Source organism: Taurulus bubalis (genome assembly GCF_910589615.1).
Source record: "Taurulus bubalis genome assembly, chromosome: 1".
NCBI classification, from domain to species: domain Eukaryota; kingdom Metazoa; phylum Chordata; class Actinopteri; order Perciformes; family Cottidae; genus Taurulus; species Taurulus bubalis.
The window spans coordinates 47,432,312-47,458,794 of record NC_136589.1 but is presented as its reverse complement, the minus strand read 5'-3'; the positions used below and the strand labels follow the sequence as shown (position 1 = coordinate 47,458,794).

General features: G+C 44.0%; 1 protein-coding gene across 1 annotated transcript in view; it reads left to right on the top strand.

The window, feature by feature from the left end:
* The window catches only part of LOC306733179 (protein phosphatase 1 regulatory subunit 37), a gene marked incomplete at both ends in the record, with an annotated part of 69,739 nt that overhangs the window by 37,545 nt on the left and 5,711 nt on the right, over window positions 1–26,483 (top strand). The window contains 2 exons of the mRNA XM_079214381.1: window positions 1,362–1,503; window positions 2,074–2,240. Of these exons, the coding sequence (XP_079070507.1) occupies window positions 1,362–1,503; window positions 2,074–2,240 (309 nt within the window). The remainder of the gene's footprint in view (window positions 1–1,361; window positions 1,504–2,073; window positions 2,241–26,483) is intronic.

Sequence of the window (26,483 nt, the reverse complement as noted above, 5' to 3'; positions counted from 1 at the left end):
CCGCCTGATTGGCAGCATAAACTGCACCTTCCTGTCATGTGAGTGGCGACTGTGTAAGTCAAAAGGCTAGAAATTAAAGGCACGCCACGTACGCTCACACTCACACTCACACACACACACACACACACACACACACACACACACACACACACACACACACACTTCCCCTGTCTCCCCCAGTGCTACCAAAAGAAGGAACAGTTTGATTAAATAGTAGATGCGTGTTAAGGAGGGGTGCTCATGCGGCCTGCCAGTCACAGGGATAAGTAGATGTCCTTGCAGGCCGTAATGATGATAATTAGACCCGTAGCTGGTCGTGTCGAATATGATGACGAGGAGAGCTGTTATTAACCTTTCTGGTGGGTCTCTGTGCTTTTCCTCTCTGTCCTCGTCGGCTTCTTTTGAAGGACTACAACTAGGGGAGCAGATGTGGGCCAAAATCCACTTGCAGGTCTAGAATTTGGATAATGATTTCTAGATTTACTCTTAAAAAATAAATAAAAATAAACTCTGAGGTGAGCATGTCATGCAAGACTCTTGGTTTTTCCTACTTTGTGAGTTGCTCTGTTTTTTGTTTGAAGCCAGCATGTCATGTGTGAAAGCATACTGTGTTTTTGGTGGTTTCACACTCTTACCCCCCTCAAACTTCTCACTCCAACCCTCCTGTGGTTTACGTTTGACAGGCTTCAACCATGCTCGACTCTCACACACTCTCAACCACGCAGTTGCCTCTTTAATTGTCTGCTATTATCCCTCGTGCATATCCATCCGAGATGCCCTTCCTCCCTCTCCTCCTCCCCTCTTCGCCGGAGAAGCTTCTCGCCACGCATTGGATGTGGCGGTGCCCCTGTGTGTGCCGGGGAAATAAAGGGGGGGACCCTCTCAAGTGTGTTTGTTGTCACCGTGGTGCAAATTAACTCAAAAAAGAAGAGGCTCTCCGGGTCTGTCTGTTGCCTTCCTGGCTTCCTTTCCGCCCCCGCGCTCCCTCTCTCTTCAGAACGCTGACCAGAGGAGTTTAACAAGGGTGGCGAGGCGAGGGGGCAACCGAGGAGTGGGTGGCGTTCCTCTTCAAGCTGTTGGGCAACACGGGCCTCTTGTGCCCCACACACCCCCAGCTTTATGCGCCAGCTAATCAACCTTCAACGCTAATGTGGCTCTGGAGAGTGGAAACAGAAGTTCTGAGCATTGAACATGAGAGGAAACAGTTGGAAAGAGAATAATAATCACCGCATAATAATAATGATGATTAAAACTTCTCAGCCTTTTCACACTGAAGTATGGAGTCTAGCGCTCCATTGTCATGATGGTTCCAGTCTGAACTGTGTGTAGAGGTAAACGTGGAGATGGATGCTGTTTTTCAGCCCCTGCTGAGGGTCCTGCAGGTCCTGGATTTGGGTGAGAACCTCCTGGGGAACGAGGGCATGCAGGTGATCAGGGAGCCTCTGATGGCGAACTGCTCGCTGCTGCAGCTCGGCCTGGCTCAGGCCAACATCACGTGTGAAGGTACAAGCATACATGTGCGGCAAGGCTTTGCCATGCAGCAACATGGTTGTGATGCTATTTGAAGGAGACACAAAGTACAGATCGGGTCCATTATGATATATGATGCAATACTATATTTTTTAGGAATAATCATGTTAAATGTGGTTCACGACTTTGGGTTCATATCCTGCAGAGTTTTGAATAGGAATAGAAAGGCAACCAACAAATCATTATTTTAATTATGAAATGAACTACCTATTTTTTTGCTTTGTCTGTTACCTTTATTTGACAAGAAATCCCATTAGGATTTTATTTTTAAACCTGGGAACTGGACCTGATTTTGTTACTTATTTTTATAATATGTTATTACAAAAATATATAAAAACATTGGCAAATGGCCGCTGCAATGTCCCAGACCCAAAGCTAACGTTTTTAGAAAGCTTGCTTTGTCCAACCAAACCAAACTCAAAGGTATTGAGTGTTAGGTAGGTTCTTTTTGGTTGCTAGCCAAGAGAGTTCTCCAAGATCAAACTAGTCTTGCCAGCTACTACGCCAGCCAACTCTAACATGACCACGTTTTCTCTGGTGAAGGTGCTGTGGCGCTAGCAGAGTTCCTGGCAGAGAGTCGTCAGATTCAGCAGCTGGACCTCCGTCAGAATGAAGTGAAGGTCGGAGGCCTGATGGCCTTGTGTCTGGCCCTGAGGATCAACCGGTCTCTTGGTAGCCTGGATTTGGACCACACACCTCCACAGGAGCCGGTAGGTGCAGCTATCATTGTTGGTGACACATCTGAATCCTCTGGCACGCCGGTCGCAATGATGCAGACCGAGCGGAACTGTTGGGTAGTTCCTGGTCTTACATGCTCTACTCTACCACAGTCTGCGTGTTTCCATAGAGGTGAGCTGGGTAATTGCCCAGCACTTTGGGAAGGGTGGCGAAATGTGGGCCAACTATTTATGAGCAAAATCACATCAGGGCCACTGCTGTTCTGGAGCTTCCCATCATGTCACACGTCTTTATTCGTTCGCCAAGTAGTCAGGGACTGGAAACTGTTTGGAAAAGGACCGGCCTTAAACAAACACTCGATAGCGGATTGAATGAGTCATCTGTCAATCCAACTCTTTTTGAACGATTGTTTTGGTCATGAATATTTTAAAACAGAATGCAAGTATTACACAGTTTTTTCTGGGATTTTAAATGTACGGTTCCGCGAATAAAGGCATCAACAATCACGTTGTGCGGATATTATAGTGTATTAGTATATTATAGTGGACAACCCAGTAGTCTGAACCAAGACGGAAAACTGTCTTCCTCACCTTTCACAATAAAAGCCCTAGTCCAATACAATGCGTAACTGTGCACTGAGAGCATTTCTCGAAAAAGAAAACTTGCGTTGAGTTACACAACTCTTAACCTCAGACAGACTGCCGGACGGGTCAACAGGATCCTGATAGTTGGTCCTCTGCCTGCTCAATCAACGCCAACCTGAGCCGGTATAATCAGTTTGAAATAGTATTTAGCGTTGTGGGGTTGTTCATTCGTCACGTCCCTGGATTGTAAAGGCCTTTACCTGAGGCATGATGAGATGATATCTCGCGGTATCACAAGAATACAGCTGCTGTGCAAAGTAATGAACTTCTCATTTCAACTTTTGAACCAGCACGGAGGGGAAGTCCTTGAATTGCTCAGAAAAATGGAAATGGAAACATCTATGACATCCACAACAACTCCATCTCCTGCATGTGATACTAACTCCTAATTAGACCTGGTGGTGAGATTAAAGGCATACAGCCATGACCTGGTGTTGTGAGGAGTGGTTGGACTCCACCCTGCCTGCTCTGAGCAGCACGGGCTCCCGGAGGTGCTCTGCTAGTAGAATGCACTGTGTGTCTCAGCTCTGCAGACATTCAAATGACTGTCGGGGCTTTCATTTAAATGTCCCGTCCTAATTTAGAATGAAGGGGTACTGGTGACTGAGGATTACTTATCCTTAACGTCTTGTCTTTTGTGATGTATTCAGACTCACTGTGGCCTCGTTTGTCATTTGGAGACACGAGTAAGTCATTTGTGTCTCAGTTCATCAGTGATTCTTGTTTTTTCCCCTCCCCACCATCCATGGCTGCAGAGGCCTGAGGAAAACGATGCCATAACTTTAATACATACCCCTGCTGGATTCACAAAATAATTACCCACACTTGCCATCTGTTTGTCATGATTTTATCTCTGCTAACTTATTTGCATATTAAAGCATTAATTAAAATCTCCAAGGACCGGAATGCTTACTTTAAAATTAACTCTGAAGGCGATCCGTGCACAGCTTCCAAAGTTGTTTTATTTTTGTTTGCAGTGGTTTTCTGTTTGTCTGCGTGTTGTTTACACGATTAAGTCTGATTTTTATGAAATGTCTCCTCTGGCTAAAGTCAAGCGGCAAGACGCGACAGATTTCGGAGAAGCAGCTTTTAAGAGCCATGACGCTTCTGTGAATGTGTGTCATTAAAGCTGGGACTTCTTCGTCGGCGCCGCCGTCTTCTTCTTCCTCACTTTAGCACACGCACCAAAGCCTCCATATTGGCGGCTCTGTTTTCATGCTCCTCTAAGCCGCCGAGAGACGTGATTAGCATTTCCACCATTGTCGGGAGTTAGTGTGGCTGGATATTTTAAGGGAATGGTAATAAGGGAATTTTTAAGCTCTGTCAGGTTTTGGAGTCACACAGCTGGGATTTGTCTTGGCGTGGCATATCCAGGTGGGAGGAGTGACGATTGTATTAAAAAGCAAATCTTTCCATCAGAAAACAGCGGGTGGCCAGATCAAGTGTTCTCGCTCAGTCACATTCCCCGGGTCGCCGAGGAATACGTGAAAATTCCATTCGTCTGAAGGAAAATAAGTGTGGGTATGAATGTGAGTGAGTGGCGGACGGGTTATGGCAGCACCTTGTGTGTGTTTGACAGAGTCGCTGATGTGGAGTTTGTGTGTTCATACGCTTGCCTTTTGCATGTGTGTGGTTTTACGGCGATGCGGGGGGGCGATTGAAGATGCGCATATTTAAAAGGGGGAAAAAAGAAGGTGGCGAGAGGGGAGGAAATCTGGGTCCTCTTGTCTTTGTTTACAAGAGTCAGATTTTTCATGTCTGTTGCCACGCTGCTCCATTTGATCACTGGCCTGTTTGCTGTTAATTATTAATTATTTACCCATCTAAAATATTCATACACCCTGGCCCTAGTGGAAAGCAGTCTTTTTCTGACGGGCGAGTTCTCTCTGTAGCCACTGCAAGGTGGAGCTGTTTATACATCCTTATCAACCCAGCTCATGCACTACACTTCCCCTGCCCGGTCTTCCTAATCGTGGGTCGGCGAGGCGGCCTCGGCAGCCTGTTTACCTGTTCAATATTTGGCTTCGGATTTAGTCGACGTGAGCGTCCTGTCAGCCGTCCTCCAGCAGAGGAGTTCAGCGATAACGCTGGAGAGCGTCCTCTCCTGAATGTCGCATGTCGGCGAGGTGCAGCTGTTAGAGGCTGTCTCACTGAGGGGTAATTACAGCAGTGTGTGTGTGTGTGTGTGTGTGTGTGTGTGTGTGTGTGTGTGTGTGTGTGTGTGTGTGTGTGTGTGTGTCAGGAAGGAGAGGTAACAGGAAGGAGGTTCAGTAGTTTGTCTCAGTGGTCCAGTGGAGGGGCGACAGCAGCAGTTGTGGGTTTTTGAGAGGAAGCCAAAAGGACAACAGAGTATCTTAACGCTTCAGGGTATTTTTGACTAACTTTACATCCATGTTGTTAAATAAAGCTTCACACTTTGTTTCCACACCTGTGAAATCTGTTGCAAGTTCTACCTTTACAAAGTTTGTATTGTGCCGTTTGGTGTAAATTCAAAGATGTGTTTATTCCTGACACTTCCTCATGATTTATTCTTCATATTTGCATCCGTAAGGGGGTCAGAATGTTAGAAACACCTCTGACTAGAGAGCATCTTGCGATGTGATCACACCAATCGCAACACCATGCAGGGCCAGGGGCGTAAAGCGGGGGCCAACGGGCCCGTCCTCACTTCCCACCCCTCTTCCGGCACCTTGTGGTCGTTCCGGCTGCAGTCGGCGTCTCCGGCTCCACAGGCTGTCATGATGACTCACACACAGACACACACGGCGGAAACAATGGCGGCTGGTAAATGTAATGCCACACCATCACTCACTATGATCTCAATGCTAAAACATTGAGTTAACTATGACTGTAACAAACATCATGATGTTGTAACTCAATGTGCTTGATAAAAGGAGACTTAATGTAGTGTGCATTAGATTGTAGAGGGCACCGGCTGTGTATGACACCTTTCACACTAGAATGAAAGTGATTGACTTTGATGCTGTTCAACACTTTGAAACCGATCTCTGTTGTCATATGGTCACATGGAACAAGAGTCCAGATTACTGAATAAGAGAATGGGCTTTTTTTACTTTTATGAAACTGGTTTTAAAAACAACAACCAGGCATCGTCTGGGAACGGTTGCTCCAAGATGCAGGGCCGGACTGACCCACCACGGGGCCAAAGGGCAGATTTAAGCTGTGGTATCCATCATGTACAGTGTATATGGGAGCATAGAAACCCAAGGGTGAAAATACAGCAAACCTTTTTTTATTTAACCACACTTCTATACCAGACTTCAAAGGCTTCCTTCGACCCCCAAAATGGATGCAGCCCTGTTTAAACATATTGTATTTGTGATCTTTACGTGTTAGTACCTTCCACATTGTGGATATGTAGCCATAATGAAACATGGCCTTAGAAATCAGATGACTGACATCTGTTGATATCCATTAAAAGGAGCTGCGGTGGCTATTCTCTATTTCATCCAACAACCTTGACTGCTCACGCCTCAGAGTATTCTGCTGGCCTGAGATCACACCGCTGTGAATGGGAGTGACACCCGAGAACAGTTACATGTGTTTGTACGCGTCTGTGGAGAGATTGCTGTGGGTAATGCGGCACACAGAGGTGTGCAGAGTCTTATTTTAGGAAGAGCGTGAAACAAAGAGGTCTCTGGGTAGGTTTTTCGGGCACCCTTCCTGTCACGGTCAGTCCCAGTAGGGTGGCTGGGTGACAGCACGGCCTGACCATGCATGTAGTCGGTACTCAGGTTTCAGTTGCATCATGATGACACCGGTGCTCTGGGGACAGAGTACGGAGGCAGACAACAGCAACCAGGCAGAACAAACCTCCCAGCAACGCCTCAGAGGGCAGCGGGGGCAGGGTTCACTGCTACCAGATCATTCTCTCACCTCCTGGAACCTCACCGCACAACACACTCACAGAGTTCAGAGAGCAGAGGAAAGAACTTCCATTTAACCAAGAGAATCACGAGAGAACGTCTCACTTCTGATGACCAAAAGATGTCCTATGTGCTCTTATCGTAATCTAAAACATTAGACAGCATCAGCATCAGACAAATCCAAAAGGTGGTATTGCATGATGTATCTGAAGGGCTGTGCAAAGGACAGGTGTGGTGATGTGCAACCTAACATCAGTATCAGGACCAGTTCAACCAAACTGCAACCTGAGATGCCACCAAGCCAATATAATGGAGGAGGATGGAATTTAATTTGCAGGATAAAAAAAAGAAATCCTTTGAATAAATTAAAAAGTGGCATTAGTTTCCAGAAACACTCCGGATAATCCATGGAGTTTACTGTCAACACTTCCTACAGGGATTACATGCAGGGCCACAGCCAGGATGAAAGGTACTGCGGTCATGAGGCTGAGCAGCTCCCTCTGAGAACAAAAATATTTTTACGATTATTTTAAAATCATTTCTACATTTTATTTATTCAATTAGCTGCAATTTGACACAGTGTCCTTATTGTTCATCAGGTGAAGTCCAGCTGAGTAAATCAAAAATAGATTTCAAGATTCCTTCCCGACCTACAGTATGTACGTGATGTAGCTTAAAGATAGTAACGCCAGACAGTTCCTGCTTCTCTTCAGGTGGCAGGAGGAGTGAAGATGCCATTTGTTGTGTTATGGTCTCAGAATGATGAAGACAAGTAGGGATGGTATCGTTTGGGTTTTTCCTCTAGATACCGGTGCTAAACCGATACTTTTAAAACGATACCGGTGCTAAACCGATACTTTTAAAACGATACCGGTGCTAAACCGATACTTTTAAAACGATACCGGTGCTAAACCGATACTTTTAAAACGATACCGGTGCCTAAACCGATACTTTTAAAACGATACCGGTGCCTAAACGGTGCCTGAACCGATACTTTTTTATTGCCAAGGCAATTTTTTTCTTCAAATTGAACAATATTTTTAACTGTTTAAAGTATACTATAGATATAAATAAATAAGTACATACAAAACACTTGACTTCAAACTCCAGCTTCAAACCTTTTAACTTCAAACTATAAAATATGTATATTTAAAAAAGAACAGACACAAGCATCATGGCCTGATGGGACCGTGTGCAACAGAACTCAAACTGTTGGATCCTAAAACTGCTGCTTTACTGGACTACACGTCATCATTAATATCAACTGGAGAGATTTGTTCCATCAAGCCGAGGACGGACGTTCAAAAGCTCGTGCTCGTGTCTGCAGTGATCTCTGTGTGCGCGCTGTGTGTGTGTGAGCGCGAAAATAGTGCACATAGCTGGCGTGAATGGGAAAAGAAAGCACCTCCCCTTGGGAGGGTGCCCTCACACCCCTCAGGTCTCAAAGTCAGTTTTTACTATCAATTTTGTGCAATGTGCAAACATGCAGAAGATCGAAAGTATGTTTCTCTTCTGTCCAACATATAGAGAATTGTGCAATAGTAGTAATAATAATAATAATAATAAAGGTCTCGGCTGAGCCTCGCATGTTTACAGCATCTGGCTCCGCCCCTGGTCTGGAGCCTTGGGGCCTTTTCATGCTGTGCCAGGGTTGTTATCCAGTGTTCTCCAGATCTGTAAAACCTCAAATTTCCCAGAAAGAATATGGAGGACATGACCTCAGTGTCCCCAATTGCAGCTCTGGCCTCGATTCCATTCTGCGGGGAGGTCTGTGGATTATCCAGAGCAACCAGGAGGCTCGTTTCTGAGAAGGTAAACCACTGTTAATTTTACTAAACATTTCATGTTTCTATGCTTTGAGGCCCAACAACATAATGACATTGACATCTTTTGTATTGAGGCAGAAACCTCCCAACCCTGGCCTGATTAAACTATGTGCATGAATAGCTCACGCTGCCATTGGTGTTTCTGGGTGCTGACCGTTCAGTGGAGAAAAAACATAATACTTCATTTTAATTTCATTTATAACATGTGATCACATCGTTACCTACCTAGCCAGAGGAGCACAATTATAGTGTTTCAGAGAAAGAATACGGTTAGTAAAACAGTTGAATATTTAAATAAAATGTGTGAAAATGTGAATGAAAGCGTCGCGTCAGGTGTTCCAGTCTGCAATCAAGTCAAAGCTACACACTGTGGATACGAGCTGCATCCTGTCACATGACAGAACGTTCAGAACTCTGTTGTGTCTCTTGTTGTGTCTCTTGTTGTGTCTCTTGTTGTGTCTCCTGTTGTGTCTCTTGTTGTGTCCCTTGTTGTGTCTCCTGTTGTGTCTCTTGTTGTGTCTCTTGTTGTGTCTCCTGTTGTGTCTCTTGTTGTGTCTCTTGTTGTGTCTCCTGTTGTGTCTCTTGTTGTGTCTCTTGTTGTGTCTCCTGTTGTGTCTCTTGTTGTGTCTCCTGTTGTGTCTCTTGTTGTGTCCCTTGTTGTGTCTCCTGTTGTGTCTCTTGTTGTGTCTCTTGTTGTGTCTCTTGTTGTGTCTCCTGTTGTGTCTCTTGTTGTGTCTCTTGTTGTGTCTCTTGTTGTGTCTCCTGTTGTGTCTCTTGTTGTGTCTCCTGTTGTGTCTCTTGTTGTGTCTCCTGTTGTGTCTCCTGTTGTGTCTCTTGTTGTGTCTCTTGTTGTGTCTCCTGTTGTGTCTCTTGTTGTGTCTCTTGTTGTGTCTCCTGTTGTGTCTCTTGTTGTGTCTCCTGTTGTGTCTCTTGTTGTGTCCCTTGTTGTGTCTCCTGTTGTGTCTCTTGTTGTGTCTCTTGTTGTGTCTCTTGTTGTGTCTCTTGTTGTGTCTCTTGTTGTGTCTCTTGTTGTGTCTCTTGTTGTGTCTCTTGTTGTGTCTCCTGTTGTGTCTCTTGTTGTGTCTCTTGTTGTGTCTCCTGTTGTGTCTCTTGTTGTGTCTCCTGTTGTGTCTCCTGTTGTGTCTCTTGTTGTGTCTCTTGTTGTGTCTCTTGTTGTGTCTCCTGTTGTGTCTCCTGTTGTGTCTCTTGTTGTGTCTCTTGTTGTGTCTCCTGTTGTGTCTCTTGTTGTGTCTCCTGTTGTGTCTCTTGTTGTGTCTCTTGTTGTGTCTCCTGTTGTGTCTCCTGTTGTGTCTCTTGTTGTGTCTCTTGTTGTGTCTCTTGTTGTGTCTCCTGTTGTGTCTCTTGTTGTGTCTCTTGTTGTGTCTCTTGTTGTGTCTCTTGTTGTGTCTCCTGTTGTGTCTCCTGTTGTGTCTCCTGTTGTGTCTCTTGTTGTGTCTCTTGTTGTGTCTCCTGTTGTGTCTCTTGTTGTGTCTCCTGTTGTGTCTCTTGTTGTGTCTCTTGTTGTGTCTCTTGTTGTGTCTCTTGTTGTGTCTCCTGTTGTGTCTCCTGTTGTGTCTCTTGTTGTGTATCCTGTTGTGTCTCTTGTTGTGTCTCCTGTTGTGTCTCTTGTTGTGTCTCTTGTTGTGTCTCTTGTTGTGTCTCTTGTTGTGTCTCCTGTTGTGTCTCCTGTTGTGTCTCTTGTTGTGTCTCCTGTTGTGTCTCCTGTTGTGTCTCTTGTTGTGTCTCCTGTTGTGTCTCTTGTTGTGTCTCTTGTTGTGTCTCCTGTTGTGTCTCTTGTTGTGTCTCCTGTTGTGTCTCTTGTTGTGTCTCCTGTTGTGTCTCCTGTTGTGTCTCTTGTTGTGTCTCTTGTTGTGTCTCCTGTTGTGTCTCTTGTTGTGTCTCCTGTTGTGTCTCTTGTTGTGTCTCTTGTTGTGTCTCCTGTTGTGTCTCCTGTTGTGTCTCTTGTTGTGTCTCTTGTTGTGTCTCTTGTTGTGTCTCCTGTTGTGTCTCTTGTTGTGTCTCTTGTTGTGTTTCTTGTTGTGTCTCTTGTTGTGTCTCTTGTTGTGTCTCCTGTTGTGTCTCTTGTTGTGTCCCTTGTTGTGTCTCTTGTTGTGTTTCTTGTTGTGTCTCTTGTTGTGTCCCTTGTTGTGTCTCTTGTTGTGTCTCCTGTTGTGTCTCTTGTTGTGTCTCCTGTTGTGTCTCTTGTTGTGTCTCCTGTTGTGTCTCTTGTTGTGTCTCTTGTTGTGTCTCTTGTTGTGTCTCCTGTTGTGTCTCTTGTTGTGTCTCCTGTTGTGTCTCTTGTTGTGTCCCTTGTTGTGTCTCCTGTTGTGTCTCTTGTTGTGTCTCTTGTTGTGTCTCCTGTTGTGTCTCTTGTTGTGTCTCTTGTTGTGTCCCTCTCTAAAATGCAAGATTACTTGTGCAGCGAGTCGACTTTTCCTCCTGATGCCTCTGAAAGGGACAAAGCTGGATGAGTTGCTCCACCAGATGAGGGGGGGCATGGCTGCTCAGGGGGAGTTGATGGTGTGTGTGTGTGGGGGGGGCAATCCCCTGTCTCTCTGCAAACACAACAACAACAGCAGCAGCAACACACTCCTCGCTGCACTCCTGATGTATTTTCAGGCAAAAACAGGCATATTTGCCAGCTGTGTAATTTACTGCGGCTCTCATTTGCATATTAAAGCCTTAATTAGCCCCTCTGAGCGTGTGTGTGCGCCTGTGTGTGTGTGTGTGTGGGGGGGGGGGGGGGGGGTGGTGTAATCACTTGGACGTGTAGTCAGGGGAAGGGGGGATCAGCATTTGGGGTCTGGGTTGGGGCCGGAGGGGAGCGGATTCACTTCCCGCCCCGGTTCCCCCTGTGGACCGGCTGGTTCTGATGCGGAGCGAGGTGGAGCTCTTTGATGAATAACACTCGACATGTCTCCCTGTCATATTTAATCACTCCCACTCTTCCAAACCAAGAGGTGTGACCTGCTCCATCACGGGGAGAGGGGATGTGTGTTGTATCCTCTCAGTGAGCTGAGGTGGTGGAGAGCAGGTGGGAACAAGGAAACACTCTTTTTAAAGAGCGCATTGGCAAACTGTAACACAACTTTTAGCACACAGTGTTCACAAGTGTTGATTGGAAATCTCTTGAGACAAGATTGTCCCTCAGTTGTCCCATAGCTTCAAAGTCAACAGGATGTGTTTTGCACACTGTAACATATACATTTTGTATCTGCTTGTTCCAACAGTTCACTAAATATGATCCACTACCTAGTAATTAATTTATCAGGACCAGAAGCTGCTCCATCACATCAAATGACAAATTCTAGATGTTTTGTGCTGCACTTTGTTTACTACATGATCTGACTCTTGATTTGAAAATAATTCAAAATACGGTTTTGTTTGTTTGAATTATACATTAAGGAGTAATACTTCAACATTTTGGGAAATATACTGAATTGGCTTTTTTTCTGCTTGATATATCAAAGCTAAAGCCAGATAGTGGTTAGCCTAGCTTAGCATTAAAACTGGAAACAAATGAAAAGATACACAGTACCTACATAGCGCCTCTTAAGTTCACAAAATAACACTTTATACTGTGTCTCATTTGTTTAAAATGTTAAAACAATAGTTGTTTTTACTGTAGCGGAGCACACAATAGGATAGTTTATGCTTCAAAGAGAAAAACCTCCCTTATCCTTACCGCTAGTGCTGTATATATATATATATATATATATATATATATATATATATATATATATATATATATATATATATATATATATAATATATATGTATATATATAACATTATTAATGTATACATATCCCCAGTATACTCCATGTTTACAATATTGGCGTACCTTGCATAACTACATGAACCCTTATGACACAATACAATTCTGTACATTTATGGTCATTACATTTTACTCTGATGACTTCACTGAATGGGACCAGCAGGGTTGCAGAGTCCGGACAGTAGCTGCTGGTAGCCAGCCTCAGGCAGACTTCCAAATGGTCTTCAGTCATGGTGGAACGGTGTTTAGACTTAATATTTTTCATGTGGGAAAAGGCTGACTCTCGGGCTTATTTTCATAATCGACTAATCTATCGACTATTTTTTCGATTAATCGACTAAGTGCAAAATTTACTCAAGAATAACTGGTCTGCAAGTGACATTCAAAGTAAAACAAATAGTCCATCCTACCCAATAATTAAAGTGCAAGGGTTTAAAAGTAAATCAAAATGACTCATTACAGTCCCACGTCTTGCTGCTCCCTCAGAGGAACACACAATTTACACACGTTTTAAATTGTAATGCAGAAACGTGAGCATATTGACATGCTCTTAGTTGGTTGTATTCTGCATGTTTAACAACATGGAATAACTCCTGTATCTCCGGACAGAGCTCTATAAGCGTCTCACATCAGTGTGCAGCAGGAAGTCAGAGTGGCTGCAGTCCTTCTTGATGCGCACGGAACAGCCGTCTTTGAAGAGCTCTCGCTCAAATAGACGATCTTCGTTGCCACATCCATGATCTCTTTCCTATTTAGCGTTGTAGTGCAGAATGCTTGTTGGTGTGTTATGCGGTGGTAATTAAAGAAGTCGGGGAAAACATCGTCTTGCGTGCACTTTTTTTTAAATGGCATGCAATCTACCCACACTACCTCCGCGATCTACCGGTCAATCGCGATCGACGTATTGGTATTGGGCACCCCTGCTGTAGGCCTACACCAAATCTACACTTTCAGTGGTAAAACTAAGTTCCTTTATCAGAACTTTATTCACTTAGCAGCTTTGTAACACAAACAATTTTCAGAAGTCACAAGGTGGTTTATGCAGAGGAGGCTTTTCTCACTGGTCATAGCCCAGTAAGTCCACATTCCCCATTCAGACATGCAAGACGCTCGCTCAAACAACTTGGCATAATGACCAAAATACTGGAAGTTCTGCAATTGATATGGGCCTCCTCTGCATAAGGGGGCATATGTATATAAGCCTCGCATAAGTGGGGGTATCGGATCGCATCGCCTTTCAGCGGGCATGTCCTGAGGCGCCACGCTCAAACAGTCACCCATCAGCAGCTGGCAGCCTCTCATCTGACTACCATGAAGCCCCATGCGTGTCTATCTCTTTCGCTCCCTTCATCCACAAGCCACATCCCTTTCACTTTTGAATGGCGGGCTGACTGCAGAAATTGCCCCTGTCCACCATGCGCGCTGAATATTTAACTATGAATATGAAATATCTTGGCAAGACTTCAACCACCTTCAAGAGTGAGAGCCCCTCCAACTCTCTCAGCATACGCTCACCCTCCCAGTACCCCTCTTTTTTTTTTGCACTCACGGGTCGATCATCCCATCCCTGTATGGAGGGGTGTCAGGAGAGAAAATGGTGAATGATCTTCTCCGGTTGGGCTCCAACGTCACCGATTGAAGGCGAAACTCCTGACACCGAAGCTCTGTGGATGATAAGGTGAGGGCTCTGGTGGAAAGAGGGGACCGACAGAGTGAGGGAAAACATAACGACTGAGGAGTTCTGCTTTGGCGAATTGCCTCCTTTTGCTTTTATCTACATTCAAGGCCCTCCCTACCTCCTCACTGCCAGACAAGTTTCCCCTCTCCTTCACCTCAATCCACAAAGGGGACAGCTGGGCCGATTGCAGATCAATACTGGCCCGCAATGATCAGCACTTAACATGTTCCATCCCAGACTGTCAGTGGGAACCAATTTGTTTATGGAGATTAAATTGAGTTAATGTTTAAAAGTAGGATTTGAAAACTGGGCCTGTATGGGCTCATTGGGTTTGTGTTTCGTCAACCTCCACCTCCCCCTGCTTGGTATGCAAATAAAAGAAGGACCTAAATGGGGGGAAGCAGGTTTGGGCACGTTCAAGGCCACGTTCAAGGCCAGACATCCTCACTTAACGGATCCTTAAGGAGGGAAATGCTTTTATTTGACAGTGGCTGCGCAGTGACTTTCAGGATATTCAAATCGTAATGAATTAGTTTAATGCTAGAATCCTCGAGAATATTCTACTATCTAGCTTTGTCAATCAGAGTCAGAATAAGACACTTCTTTCTTTTTCTTTATGTTTCCCACACCAGTCATGTTGCAAAATGTGACACTCACTAATTCATTGCCATAGCACACACATGGATTTACTAAATAGAACGAAGAAGTAGTAGGTATGCTTGCCCGAATTTGACCAATGTGTAGAATGTTTGCTTTTCTGCAGAGTTGATGCCGGTAAACAGGACAGTGGAATATCCTAAAACACTGTGGACTTATGAATAAAGCAATAGGCACAAGCATCATCCTCTCATACGGACACTTTGAGTCTGTCGACAGCAGAGCTCTGCTACCTGACCCATACCTGAAACAGGTATTGTTGATATGCATAGTCCCCAGAAGATGGACCCTATTGAATTAGGTGACCCTGTGATCTTAAACCCAGCCCCGGCCATACATTCACGTTTCAAGATCCAAGTTTAATTGGCATGAAGTGTCAACATTCCACAATGAATTGCTGACCAAATTCATGGTTAAAAACAGTTTACACTCTGTTGATTCCATTGGTCTGGTCTGCATCGCTGCCCTTTTAAGTCAATTTAGACATTTCTTTGTCCTGAATGTGATGTGTTACAGAATAATAAAATACGGTAAGCCAGACTTATCAGCCAAAATGAAAGCCTCTACACCACCTCTTGTCCTCCAGTCCTGTCTTGCATGTCCCTCATCCTCTATCCTAGCAACATCCTCCACTGTCCCATTGCCCCCCCAAGTCTGGTCCGGGCACCATGGAGGGGAGGTAATTGGATTTGTTGTCACCTCCACTGGCTGGCAGGCCTGGTCTGTCTACTCAGCTTAGTGATGAAGACGTCAGCGTGACAGGGACCCTGGGAGAGGATCAGCTGGTGTCCTGGACGCCACTAATAAAGCTGTGGTCATGCCACGGCCATGCCGCCGCGGCTGCAGCCAGCTGTTACCTCTGCCACCTCTCCTCCAGTGCCAGTGCCCATTCCACGGCTTGGGGAGTGTGAGGGGGTGACATGGTGGATGAAGAGTGGGCAGCCTTATTAAAGCAGATGCCAGTCCCCCCTTCACTCGGTTGGAGAGGTCAGAGAAACACTCCCCAAACAGTCCTCTGTGGTTCCGCGCAATGCTGGCACAAGGCCCCAGTGTCCTGGCATTCCCTGTGACGCACTGTGTCGCTAGGCATCTTATTAAAGCGCTGACAGGAGGCCAGCCAAAGTCAAGGCCTGTAGTTTAGGCTTCACTGCAGTTGTCCCCTGGTTCACCCCATCAGGGATCAATGAGTAATGTCCTCAGTGTCCCGGAAAACACATTGCCTTTAAACACTCTACTCATTAATGCAAAAATAAATTCTAGTTGATCTTCCTACAGATACTTGTACAGTTTTGAGTGGCTTGGATAGAGAGATGGGACATGTTTTCCCTTTGGTAGCTTGGCAAAATAAGTTACAATGGAAAATAGAATCAATTTGAAGTGCAAAATAGAAAGTAATCAAGATACATGTCAGTGTGTGTGCATAGCAGTTTGAATTTAATATTCTCACAGTATGTGTCATATTAAAAAAAGAGTGTGGAGGATATGAGGCTGACCTGGCACCTGTGCGGTACAGGGTGTGCACTGATGATGTGAGAACAGTGATGGCTGTAGTTACGACAGTGAGAGGCAGTGATGACAGTGGTGATAATGTGATTGTAATAATGCTGTGGGGGCAACGGCAGCATGCCAGGATCCAGGCTGTGAGACAGTGACTGGAAGCATGATCGCATGGTGCTGATGACACTGGGATTTCTTTAAATTGAATCTGTTTTACATTTTCTACAAAAAAACACGTTCTTTGGACTGCCACAAATCACGCTCCAAATAGTATTTGTTTTATGTGTGTCCAAAGCTGAGCTTCTTTATGTACCTTCAGAGGCTTTCTGCGTGAACATCAGGCCATATGAGAGGTGATGCGTTCACTTACTGTTGTAGCTTCGTAGTGTCTTTGAGTTGTGATGCGTTCACTTACTGTTGTAGCTTCGTACTGAAGTGTCTTTGAGTTGTGATGCTTTCACTTACTTTGCAGTAATGCAATTTGCAGTTGATGAAACATTTGGATAAACCATTGCTTGTACTCCCAGATCCAAAAAGTGAGCTGCCTTGCAAGTCGTTCCCAGTCTATCTAATCATTAATTTCTCTACAGTCGGTTCTACCAGAAAACACGTGAATTATCGATGCTTTGATGAAAAGAAAACACAAAAGAAATCCAACCCTTGAAACCTAAATGGCCAATATAGAAATGATCTAAATCTATATGAAACCAGATGAGCGCTGCATGTGCCCTTAAGGAAACAAAAGTGCAGAGTAGTCCGTCATTATTTATTTATTTGCTGCATGTATTACTTTTGTCTCTGCACTATGAATTTAAATGTGATTAATAAGAAGGAGATATTTTAGTGGATTTCACTTTTCATAAAGCTAAGGAAAGGCTGCTGTCCATTTCATGTTCCAGCTGCTTTATTAGATGCTACTGCCTTCGGTCAGTGTCCCCGTTAGCTGCCCGCTGTAGACAGCTGGCTCCCTGAAAACCACCGAAGGTAGCGGGACCATGCTCGACACCCGACTTGGGCAGAGGGGACGCGAGCAGTAGCAGCAGCAGCAGCAGTGCTAGCTAGCAGCAGCGCTAGCTTGCTACAGCGGGGGACACTGACCGGAGGTTGGAGCGGCTTGTAGCCCGACTTTTACGGTAGTAATATTATGAACAAATTAGATAATCAGCCTCTCCATTGTAGTTATGTTTTGAGCCACTTCACATTTCCAGGATAACAATGCTCAACATCTCTTTATATCTGATTTCAGCAACATCAGGATTAAGTTGAACCGCCTCTCACAGCAGTCTGTCCACTCCAACTGACTGCTGTTCAACAACAGAGACCATGATGCAATATAGCAATGCAATATCATTTCAATGGAACAGTATTAAATATCTAGAAATACTAGAGTTGGAAAACATCTACTTTATGTTAACATTGTGTCAAAGACACACTACACTAAGACACACTACTTTGGATTATATGAACGATGGTCAGAACAAGGTCCCAAGGGGAGCAAGGGGCGTCGTATATCAAGCGCCGTTTTTGAAAGTTGGGAGGTATAATAACTAATATAACAAGTGCCACTGAGGGCTAGAGGGCTAGAGGGGTCAAACAAACACAGGACTTTCACCCAGGAGACGGCTATTCAGGTCCCTCGTGACCCAAACGTAAACGGTGACTCTGCGCTTGTTAGATATCATTGTTGTGCTTTTTATGTAACGTTACATAAGACAGTCTGCTATGGCCAATTGTTATTTATTCATTATAGTTACGTTGTTGTGTTACTATTTTAACACAAACCATAATCTTTTTTCTAACCTTAACCAGGTCACTTTGTTGCCTAAACCTAACCAATCGTTTCACAACGTTAACCATGTGGAATTGTGTGTTTGTGTGTTTGTGTAAGCGTGCTACGAGGCTGTTATGAAAGGTATTTATGAAACCTATTTTTGGTTCAGATATTTAAAATGTCAACGTATACAGTTGTTTGCAGAAGCAGTCAATGCCAGCATCTCTTCCTAGGGACTGGGTTTTGAACCACTATGCCAACGTAACTTGTGTTTGAATTTAACATTTAGTGTGACCTTATGAATAGTAACAATAATATATGCATTTAATGCACCATCTAATTTATTAATGAGCTTTACACTGAAGTAGTGTACGACATCACATGCACAACAGTTACGGGGAACTCCACATTCCCTGGACACTGGACAAGTGACAGAAAGATCACAAGAAGCAGACATCAGCCTTCAGGTAGCAGCAGACCAGCTCCCCTCAGGTCAAAGGTCAAAGGTCATTCACCTGGAGTCAGTGGTCAAGGACTTTCCCCTCAGAGGGCTTTACAATGTGTACAACACACAATATCCTCTTTGCTTGGACTCTCATGAGAAGGAAAAAGTCCCCCAAAACAGCCTCAAACTGGGGTAATAAAAAAAAGGATTTTTCTTTTTTTATACAAAACACAAAATAACACACGGCTCTATTTAAAGGCTCCTTCTACCAGTCAGCGTGAGAACAGATCGCGACAGATGGCTTGGCGGTTATTAACGGTGATTAAGATGCTCTCTGACAGATGACCTGGCATGACGAAGGTGTGTGTGACCTATATTGCATCCGCGCGCAGACACACACACACCAACACGGTGACCTCGGAGAACATGTCGGGCCGGCTGCTGTCACCTGGAACACTTCCGTACATATGGCCGCTCGGCGACTGGCCCGCTCTCCTTCATCTGCATTTCCAATGCGTTGGTCTACAAACACTCTCCTATGTAATGCACTACATATGAGCTGCTCGTACACATGTATGAAAACTATCTGCATATATTTACTAATGAGTATTTCAGATAATTGCTGTGTGCTGATGAATAACAGCTGCTGTCAGCTGATGATACAGATTCCTCACTTGTCATCTCCTCTGGTTCTGTCCAAACAGGACAAACACACAAAAGTCCTCTGAAAAGACAACCTTTCATTCCCTCCTTCCGTATTGCAGTTTTAGCGCGGAAGTAAATGCCACGGTGAACGGGATACGGGGGGTGGTGATCTGTTTAGCGTGAGAAGTCTGACTTTTAAAACAGTCTGTAACTCAGCCGCCCTCAGAGACAACACAGACACAAAAGTAATGGCGAGACCGTCGGCAGGGTTTCGTCCTCAGGGAGTCCATTTGGGAAATGTCACAGACTCGGAGGCTTTTTACCAAGCCCTGGATTACATATTCACCTGTAAAGACACAATCTGAAGAGCGGACAGAAACCCAAACAGCTTGAGGAATGCCGGTAAAGGGACTTGCCATAGGGTCGAGTCTGGGACATCCTCCAATGAGCTTTGGAAAAAAAAAGAACGGAAGCAAAAAAACAAGTGCATTTCATTTTGTCTGAGTGGTTTGAAGTTAAATGTTTTTTAATGGAAGTAATGGCAGAAGAATCCCGACCAACTCTCTCTGTGAGGCTCCTGGCAGCGCGGCCTTAATGTTTATCATCTCAGCACGGAGAAGGGAACGTCCACCTCTCGTCAGGTTCTGCTGTGCAATTCATGTGTGTGTGTGTGTGTGTGTGTGTGTGTTTAAGGACTCAAGGACTCCAGTTCTTTGTGTGCTTTCCCTCCAGACCCTCTTCTGTTTCCTCTCGTCCACATAACAATATATTTATGAATCTGATTCACAAAGCCTTCAATCACGATGAGATTTGATTTTCAACTGGGACTCGCGCTGCCGTCCTCATGTAATCACACCACCTCTAAAATTAGCCTTGTGTTCTGTCTGGACACAAAATCCGCTAATTAGCCACAAACAGACAGTCTGGTCTGTGGGCTGACGGCCTGTAATTAGTTCTGCTGGTTATTTGGTCCCGAACCAAAGTACTGGAACAATGTTGACCTGATCACCAGGTGGGTGGTTACCTCACGAAAGTATTCTTCCACATTCCAAGAGTTAGATTTAAATAAAGAAACTGAGAGAAAACATCAACAACATCCAGTTAAAAAAAAGGAAACAGGAAAAGAATAAATCTCCTGCAGCACAAGGATCAAACAGAGTCGTACCTGTGCGGAGTTAGGGAGGGAAAAGTTAACAGTGTGAAGATCAATTAGGCAGAAGCAAAGTGGCGCTGGCTTGGGAGAGCATGGCCGGGGGTCTCTGCGGTGGTCTCTCCAGATAATCAGCAGCCCAGGGCCCTCGGTAATCACACGGAGGAGCGTGAGCGTTCACACACCGCTGCTAAAGAGAGGGATTAGAACGTCACACAGCCGGATAAACACAGGGCAGGATGGAGCGCAGATGCTAGTGTGTGTCTGTAGCTCGGGCAGTTAAGGTCAGAGAGCAGCGGCGTCCTGCTGGAGCACTTATATCCTTTATGAAGAGATAGCTGCTCTGATTACAAAGACTGAAATGAGCACTGCCGTGCAGTGCTAAACAATATTAGTAGAGGTGATGCATGATTGTGAAATTCCTGTTGAAACAGATAACTGAGTATCATCAGACACATATTGATCAGCCTATTCAGCAAGTAGGACTGAGGCAAGATGGCCAACCAGCACTGGACCACTGCCTCCAGACCACAGACCAGAGGTCCTCATGGGTCCTTTTTATACAAGAACAAACCTGGGCCACAGGCCGCATCCACATAGTGTTCAGTCTGACCTGTATCGCTGCAGGTCAGTATGAATACAGGTGTATTTTTTAGGCAGGACAAATATCAGGTGCTGCTATTCTTTATTTGACTTCTTGTGTGTGTGTCAGCTCAGGTTGACCGCATTTGGGATGATTCTGGTCTATTTGTACTGGTTATGATTGTATTTGGATCCCAGTCTGGATTGGATCTCTTTTGAGGAAAATATTAATAATTTGCTCGCGTCAGGTTTGAGGAGGTTTTTCCAGAAGTCAGTTTCAAATCTGGTCCACATGACGAAATGCCCACATCCCACGGAGGCCCCAAAGTCCCAGGTCTACTGTGTTTATGGGTTGTAATTGAATCAAGTGCAAATGTGTTTGTGAATACGCACCATGAATTATAATATCGGCTGAAATTAAGAAGAGCCTTGAACCAGATCCTCCATAATTACCTTGTGATGTGTCAAAGATATCTTTAGCTTATTCAAATACAAATCATTGAATTGGTTCAAATGGATATGACTGCTGTTATTCTATATATTTTATATCGTCAACAAATCCTTCTTTATGACATTCACAAATATTTCTGGAAAGCACTCAGTAATTTCCTAAAACAGCTGCTCACTGTATTTTAATCAAACAAACAGGAAGGGGACTGTTCCTCCCAACAGCCAAATGAAAGCATTAGAAATGGAATTGGGTTCGCTGCCCAGAGCATGTTTCATTTTGAACAATTCTGTATTTCCTGTCATGTCGCACTAAAACAACTATCGTCACTGTGTCATTTAAAGATGAATATTGTTTCGGTAATAAGTCTTGGCTCAGTTGGTCCCGGTCCTGGTCTGGTCCCCGGTGAGCCGGGGTCCCCGAGGGAAACACAGCTGCCTTAAAAACATGTTCTGATTTCCATTCAAATATCAATATCTGTCAATAACATCAACGTCTCAACACTCTCTGTGCGAGCTCCTCGCCGGCTACAAGCAGTGGATGAATTCAGATGCAAGACTGGTTTAACCTCTTCCCCGAGCATCCGTAGATAAAGTTTATGCAGAAAGCCATCAAGCAAACTGCAGAGCAAAAACAGAGCAATTTAACAAAAGACGAAGCACACACAAAATCTGTCTCTCAGGGTAATAAAAAGCCTGTCGATCTGCTTCTTCCCATACAAAATGTACTCCAATACACTGGCAGTGTGTGTGTGTGTGTGTGTGTGTGTGTTTGTGTGTGTGTGTGTGTGTGTGTGTGTGTGTGTTCATGCACACAGGGTCACAGGAATATTTTATGTTTTATTCACGCTCCCTTTCTGGAGCGTCTCATGTTCAGTTTTCATTCCTGTGACTTTTATTTTGACTCTTTCTTTTCTTAATCGTCTCTCTCTCTCTCTCTCTCTCTCTCTCCCGGTGAACCTCAATATAATTATCAAATCATAACGTCCCAAAATATGTTGATGCCGTAATGAACAGAAAGAAGAAGAAAAGAATCAGTCCAACGTGTAGAGAAGTGATAACAATGCATGTGTACGTTGAAGCCTCCCACTCCTCTAACACCAGGCGGCATTTTCATAATTGTCGTAATAAATACTTCAGCACTGAAGTAGTACTGGAATCCCTATTTTTGTATGTTCATAGATAAATAGATCTGTGTGTACTGCATGCCACGCCGAAATTTAAGATATTTTCAGGACATTTACTTCTAAATAAGGTGCACAATTATATAAAAAAAAATAGAAGAAAATTGACAGGGTTCAGATCTTAAAATTGCACTTTTAACCTTATTTATCTTGAATGCTCAACAATGAAATTCAAAAATGTCATTTCGTTGTATTTGTGTTTACATTAATGCGTTTATCTCTTATTTAAAGATCAGCCAGCTGGATTTATTCAAATGGATTTCTTTCTTTGTCTGTTGTACCCTGCATTGTCAAAACTTCACAGTCAAACGCCTTAAATACGACATAGCTTTGTTTCTCACCGATGAACATGAACGCACACACACACACACACACACACACACACACACCTTCAGCGGGCAGATATTTGGTATACAACAGTGACATCTTCAGTCGGAGTGATGGAAGGCTGCAGACGGCGAGCAGAGAGGAGGAAGAGGAGGAACAATAGAGGAGCGTCTCAGAGCGGCTCTGAGTCTGTCGCCGGGTAATTACTGCCGTATACAGGAGGAGAAAAGGGCTCTGTGAATGTGCATTCATTAACATTTACTCAGCGTTATTGGGCTAATAAAGGAGGAAGTGAATCCTCAGTTAGTTGTACAGTAGGAGCTAAGTGAGGTCTGACTGAAACATTTAACACATCACCTCCCCAAGTCTGTTGGAGGGAAATGTAATCTATTGTTCTTAATAACACACATTTCTGACACCAAATGTCTGGACAAGCTTGTTTAACACTGTTTTTTATTTCAGCAACTTTAAAAAAATGTATTATTCCTTTATTAATTTAGCGTCTGAACATATTCACTGGTATGCACACGAATACATATGTCTTTACAATACCTAATATGTAATACATATGCATATGTATTTCTTCAGCCCAACATCTTCCCCGTGCAGGATCCCTGTGTGCTGATCTACCTCACTGGGATGCTCGTGGATAATCATGTCAATCTAAGGACGGCAAAAAAGAGAACAGAACTGCAAAAATAATGAGTCCTTTTAGAGAGTATTGTATTTGTTTTAGAATATTATACTTCCACATGAAGGTCAAAGGTCACGAACAAATGTGTTCTTTGCTCTGTCAGGGAATGGAACCCTGACTTTAATTTAAGTCCCTATTTAGCATTCATGAACCTCTTAGGAAATGGTTTGCTAAGCTCTTTAATGTAGCGGTAAATGATTATTCATCATATCTCCCCGTATTGAACACATTTAGACTTTAAACTTGCCTGAGAACCGTTTGTGGTGAATAAACGTGTTATAACACAGGATGCGTTGATGTGCGTGATCGTATCATAAGCTTCACAGTTATGGAAGCTTCAGGAGGAGTTACAATCAAAAGCTCACTCCTCCTGTTTGTTGTTTTAGTGACTAAAATGAATATGTGACTTTTGCATAATTCGATTTTAAAACTAGTGTTGTAGTTTTTTTGTAGAATGTGAGAATTGTGAGAATTGTGAGAATTGTTCGCGAGCTTGAAGACAGACAGTGCTCTACACAACACGGGCCTCCATTTTATAACGCAAACTGTGCAATTATCCTTGGTGTAAATTAATAGTTTATTTAAGGACTTTTCCACCCTGACAAGAGACGAATTTAGAGAACACGCAAATCGTGAAATTCATTTGAAATGTATCATATGTGAGTCAGTAAATGTTTATGAGCCTGGGAGGAAATCAATAACTTACACCTCCAAATATAAAGCCCTCGCCTCAACAATATGACTTAAAAATAAATAAAAAAAGACACAATACGCCACTCGCATAACACTTGAAACTGGCATCTGAGATGTCATTTACATATATTAGCATATAAAGTAATTGGCACAGATGCCAAGGAAGCAGCCGCAAACAGATTAATTGTCATCGAGCAGTCGTGGTGACATAGTTAAAAATGAGCTCCTTTTAAGGCACCAATTATCAGAGAATTTCCAAAGTAACCTTTTTTCATCAGCGACTCGCTTCCCCACTGTTGTCGTCTCTCTCTCACACACACACACACACACACAGAGTGGAAGACAGACATGTAATATGCATAGTATCAGCATCCTAAATGTATAAATATTGTAAATAGCTGTCTGTCGGCTTTCAAGTTGTGCCTTTGAAATCGGGCCGCTCGCGTCCCGCTCTGAAAACAAGCACATGTGCCTTTGTTTAGCCCGAGACGGAACAAACGGAGGATTCTCACACACACTCATTGTGAGAATGCGTAATGAATTTTCACAGATAGAAATAAGAATGCCTCTGCTGGGGCTTCCATATGCTGCTTTGCTCTTTTTTTCTCCTTTATTTCTGAACACATTTTAATGCTCGGCAAGCCCGGGTTTAGGCTCAGGTATTGTTTAGCTTGTGTGTGTGTGTGTGTGTGTGTGTGTGTGTGTGTGTGTAAATGTTCAAATGGATCCGCCTCATAACCTGAACACGTTTTCCCATTCGACAAAGACCATCTTCCTCCTTCTATGGCGTTATCTCCTGGCTGATTTTTGAAATAAGACTTCACTCAGCACACGCCTCCTCATGTACCAGCCTCAGCCTGACCGTGTTGACAGTGTGTGTGTGTGTGTGTGTGTGTGTGTGTGTGTGTCTCAGCGTTCCGGCCGGTCCTGAGCCCGGGCCAACAGATTGGGGCCGTTGTTCCTTCCCCTCCCTGCTCATAATAATTGGATAGTAGCTGCGTTGTCTTCTACAATGCAGAGCTAACAAATGAGCAGTTTAAGCCGCCGGCACCTCGGAGAGCTTTAAAACGCTCGTTCCCTGCAGCCACGGTGCAGCCATCTTAACTAATGTGGGGACGAGAGAGAGAGAGAGAGAGAGAGAGATCCCATGTGGAGACACCGGGCGAGGAGGGAGGGGCAGAGTCAGAACCCAGATGTGTTGCAGGTGAACGTGGCTCTCTAGAAGAAGCCGCCCTGCGTGCCTCACGCCGTGTGAACATTGGGGAACTCGCTGTCTTCTGCTGCCATCTTGTTGTCTGCAGGCAGCAGCTCTCTGCTGCTCCTTTCCCTGCTTGCTCTTTCCTTCTTGTTCTTCCAACAAAAGTACCACCAAGTGTGATGAACCCTGTCTCCTAAAAAATAAGTTTCCCCAGAACTGAGTACAGTTCAGATGTGTGGATGTGGTCAGAAATGTTCTGAACACATTCATATCAGTTAGTACTTTGAAAACCGGATGTTGGGTCCCGTGACTCCTTCAACCCGTTTGAATATTTTTTATGTCAGATTCTGCTGCAGCCGATGTGACCAGAGAGACAAACATAATCAGGGAGGAGATACGTTTCTGATCAAAGGTAATTGGGAATGCGTTTTAGTTCTGGGGGAACGTAATGTTTAGGAGACAGGGTTGAACCACTTAGCATCAAACCAAGCCCTTCTGGTGTTGTATGAGGTACTGATCCATAACCAGTGTGTTATCTACAGCACCGAAGAAGAAGAAGAAGAAGAAGAAGAAGAAGAAGAAGATTCAAAGAGACTTTCACCCAGAAGACCGCTGTTCCTGTCCCATTTCAAACCAAAAGTCCACATTGACCTTTTTAACTTCACATAAAGGAGACCTACTTTCTCAACATGACTTGGTAGTTTTGTTGTGACACCGAGAGACTATGTAACGACGTGGGAATGAGGACAGGTTGCTGTGTACTTATTTAATAATAGAAAACACCAACACACATCCTTATATATATATATATATATATATATATATATATATATATATATATATATATATACATATATATATTATATATATATATACCAGGCAGTCCAACAGAACCCTTGTCCCACACATGAGCATTTTGACACGACAGAAAATGGAGGAGAACGTGGATAAAGAAGTAATTGTTTGGTTACAAAAAAAAGGAGTTCCCTTGGCATCGGGAAAGTTTGTTTGGAATTTCTGTGTGTGTGTGTGTGTGTGTGTGTGTGTGTGTGTGTGTGTGTGTGTGTGTGTGTGTGTGTGTGTGTGTGTGTGTGTGTGCTCCCATGTGTGTTTATACTCCTTAATGATTTTCTAATTCAGGGCCAGCAGGAACCTGCCTTTATCTCTATTAGT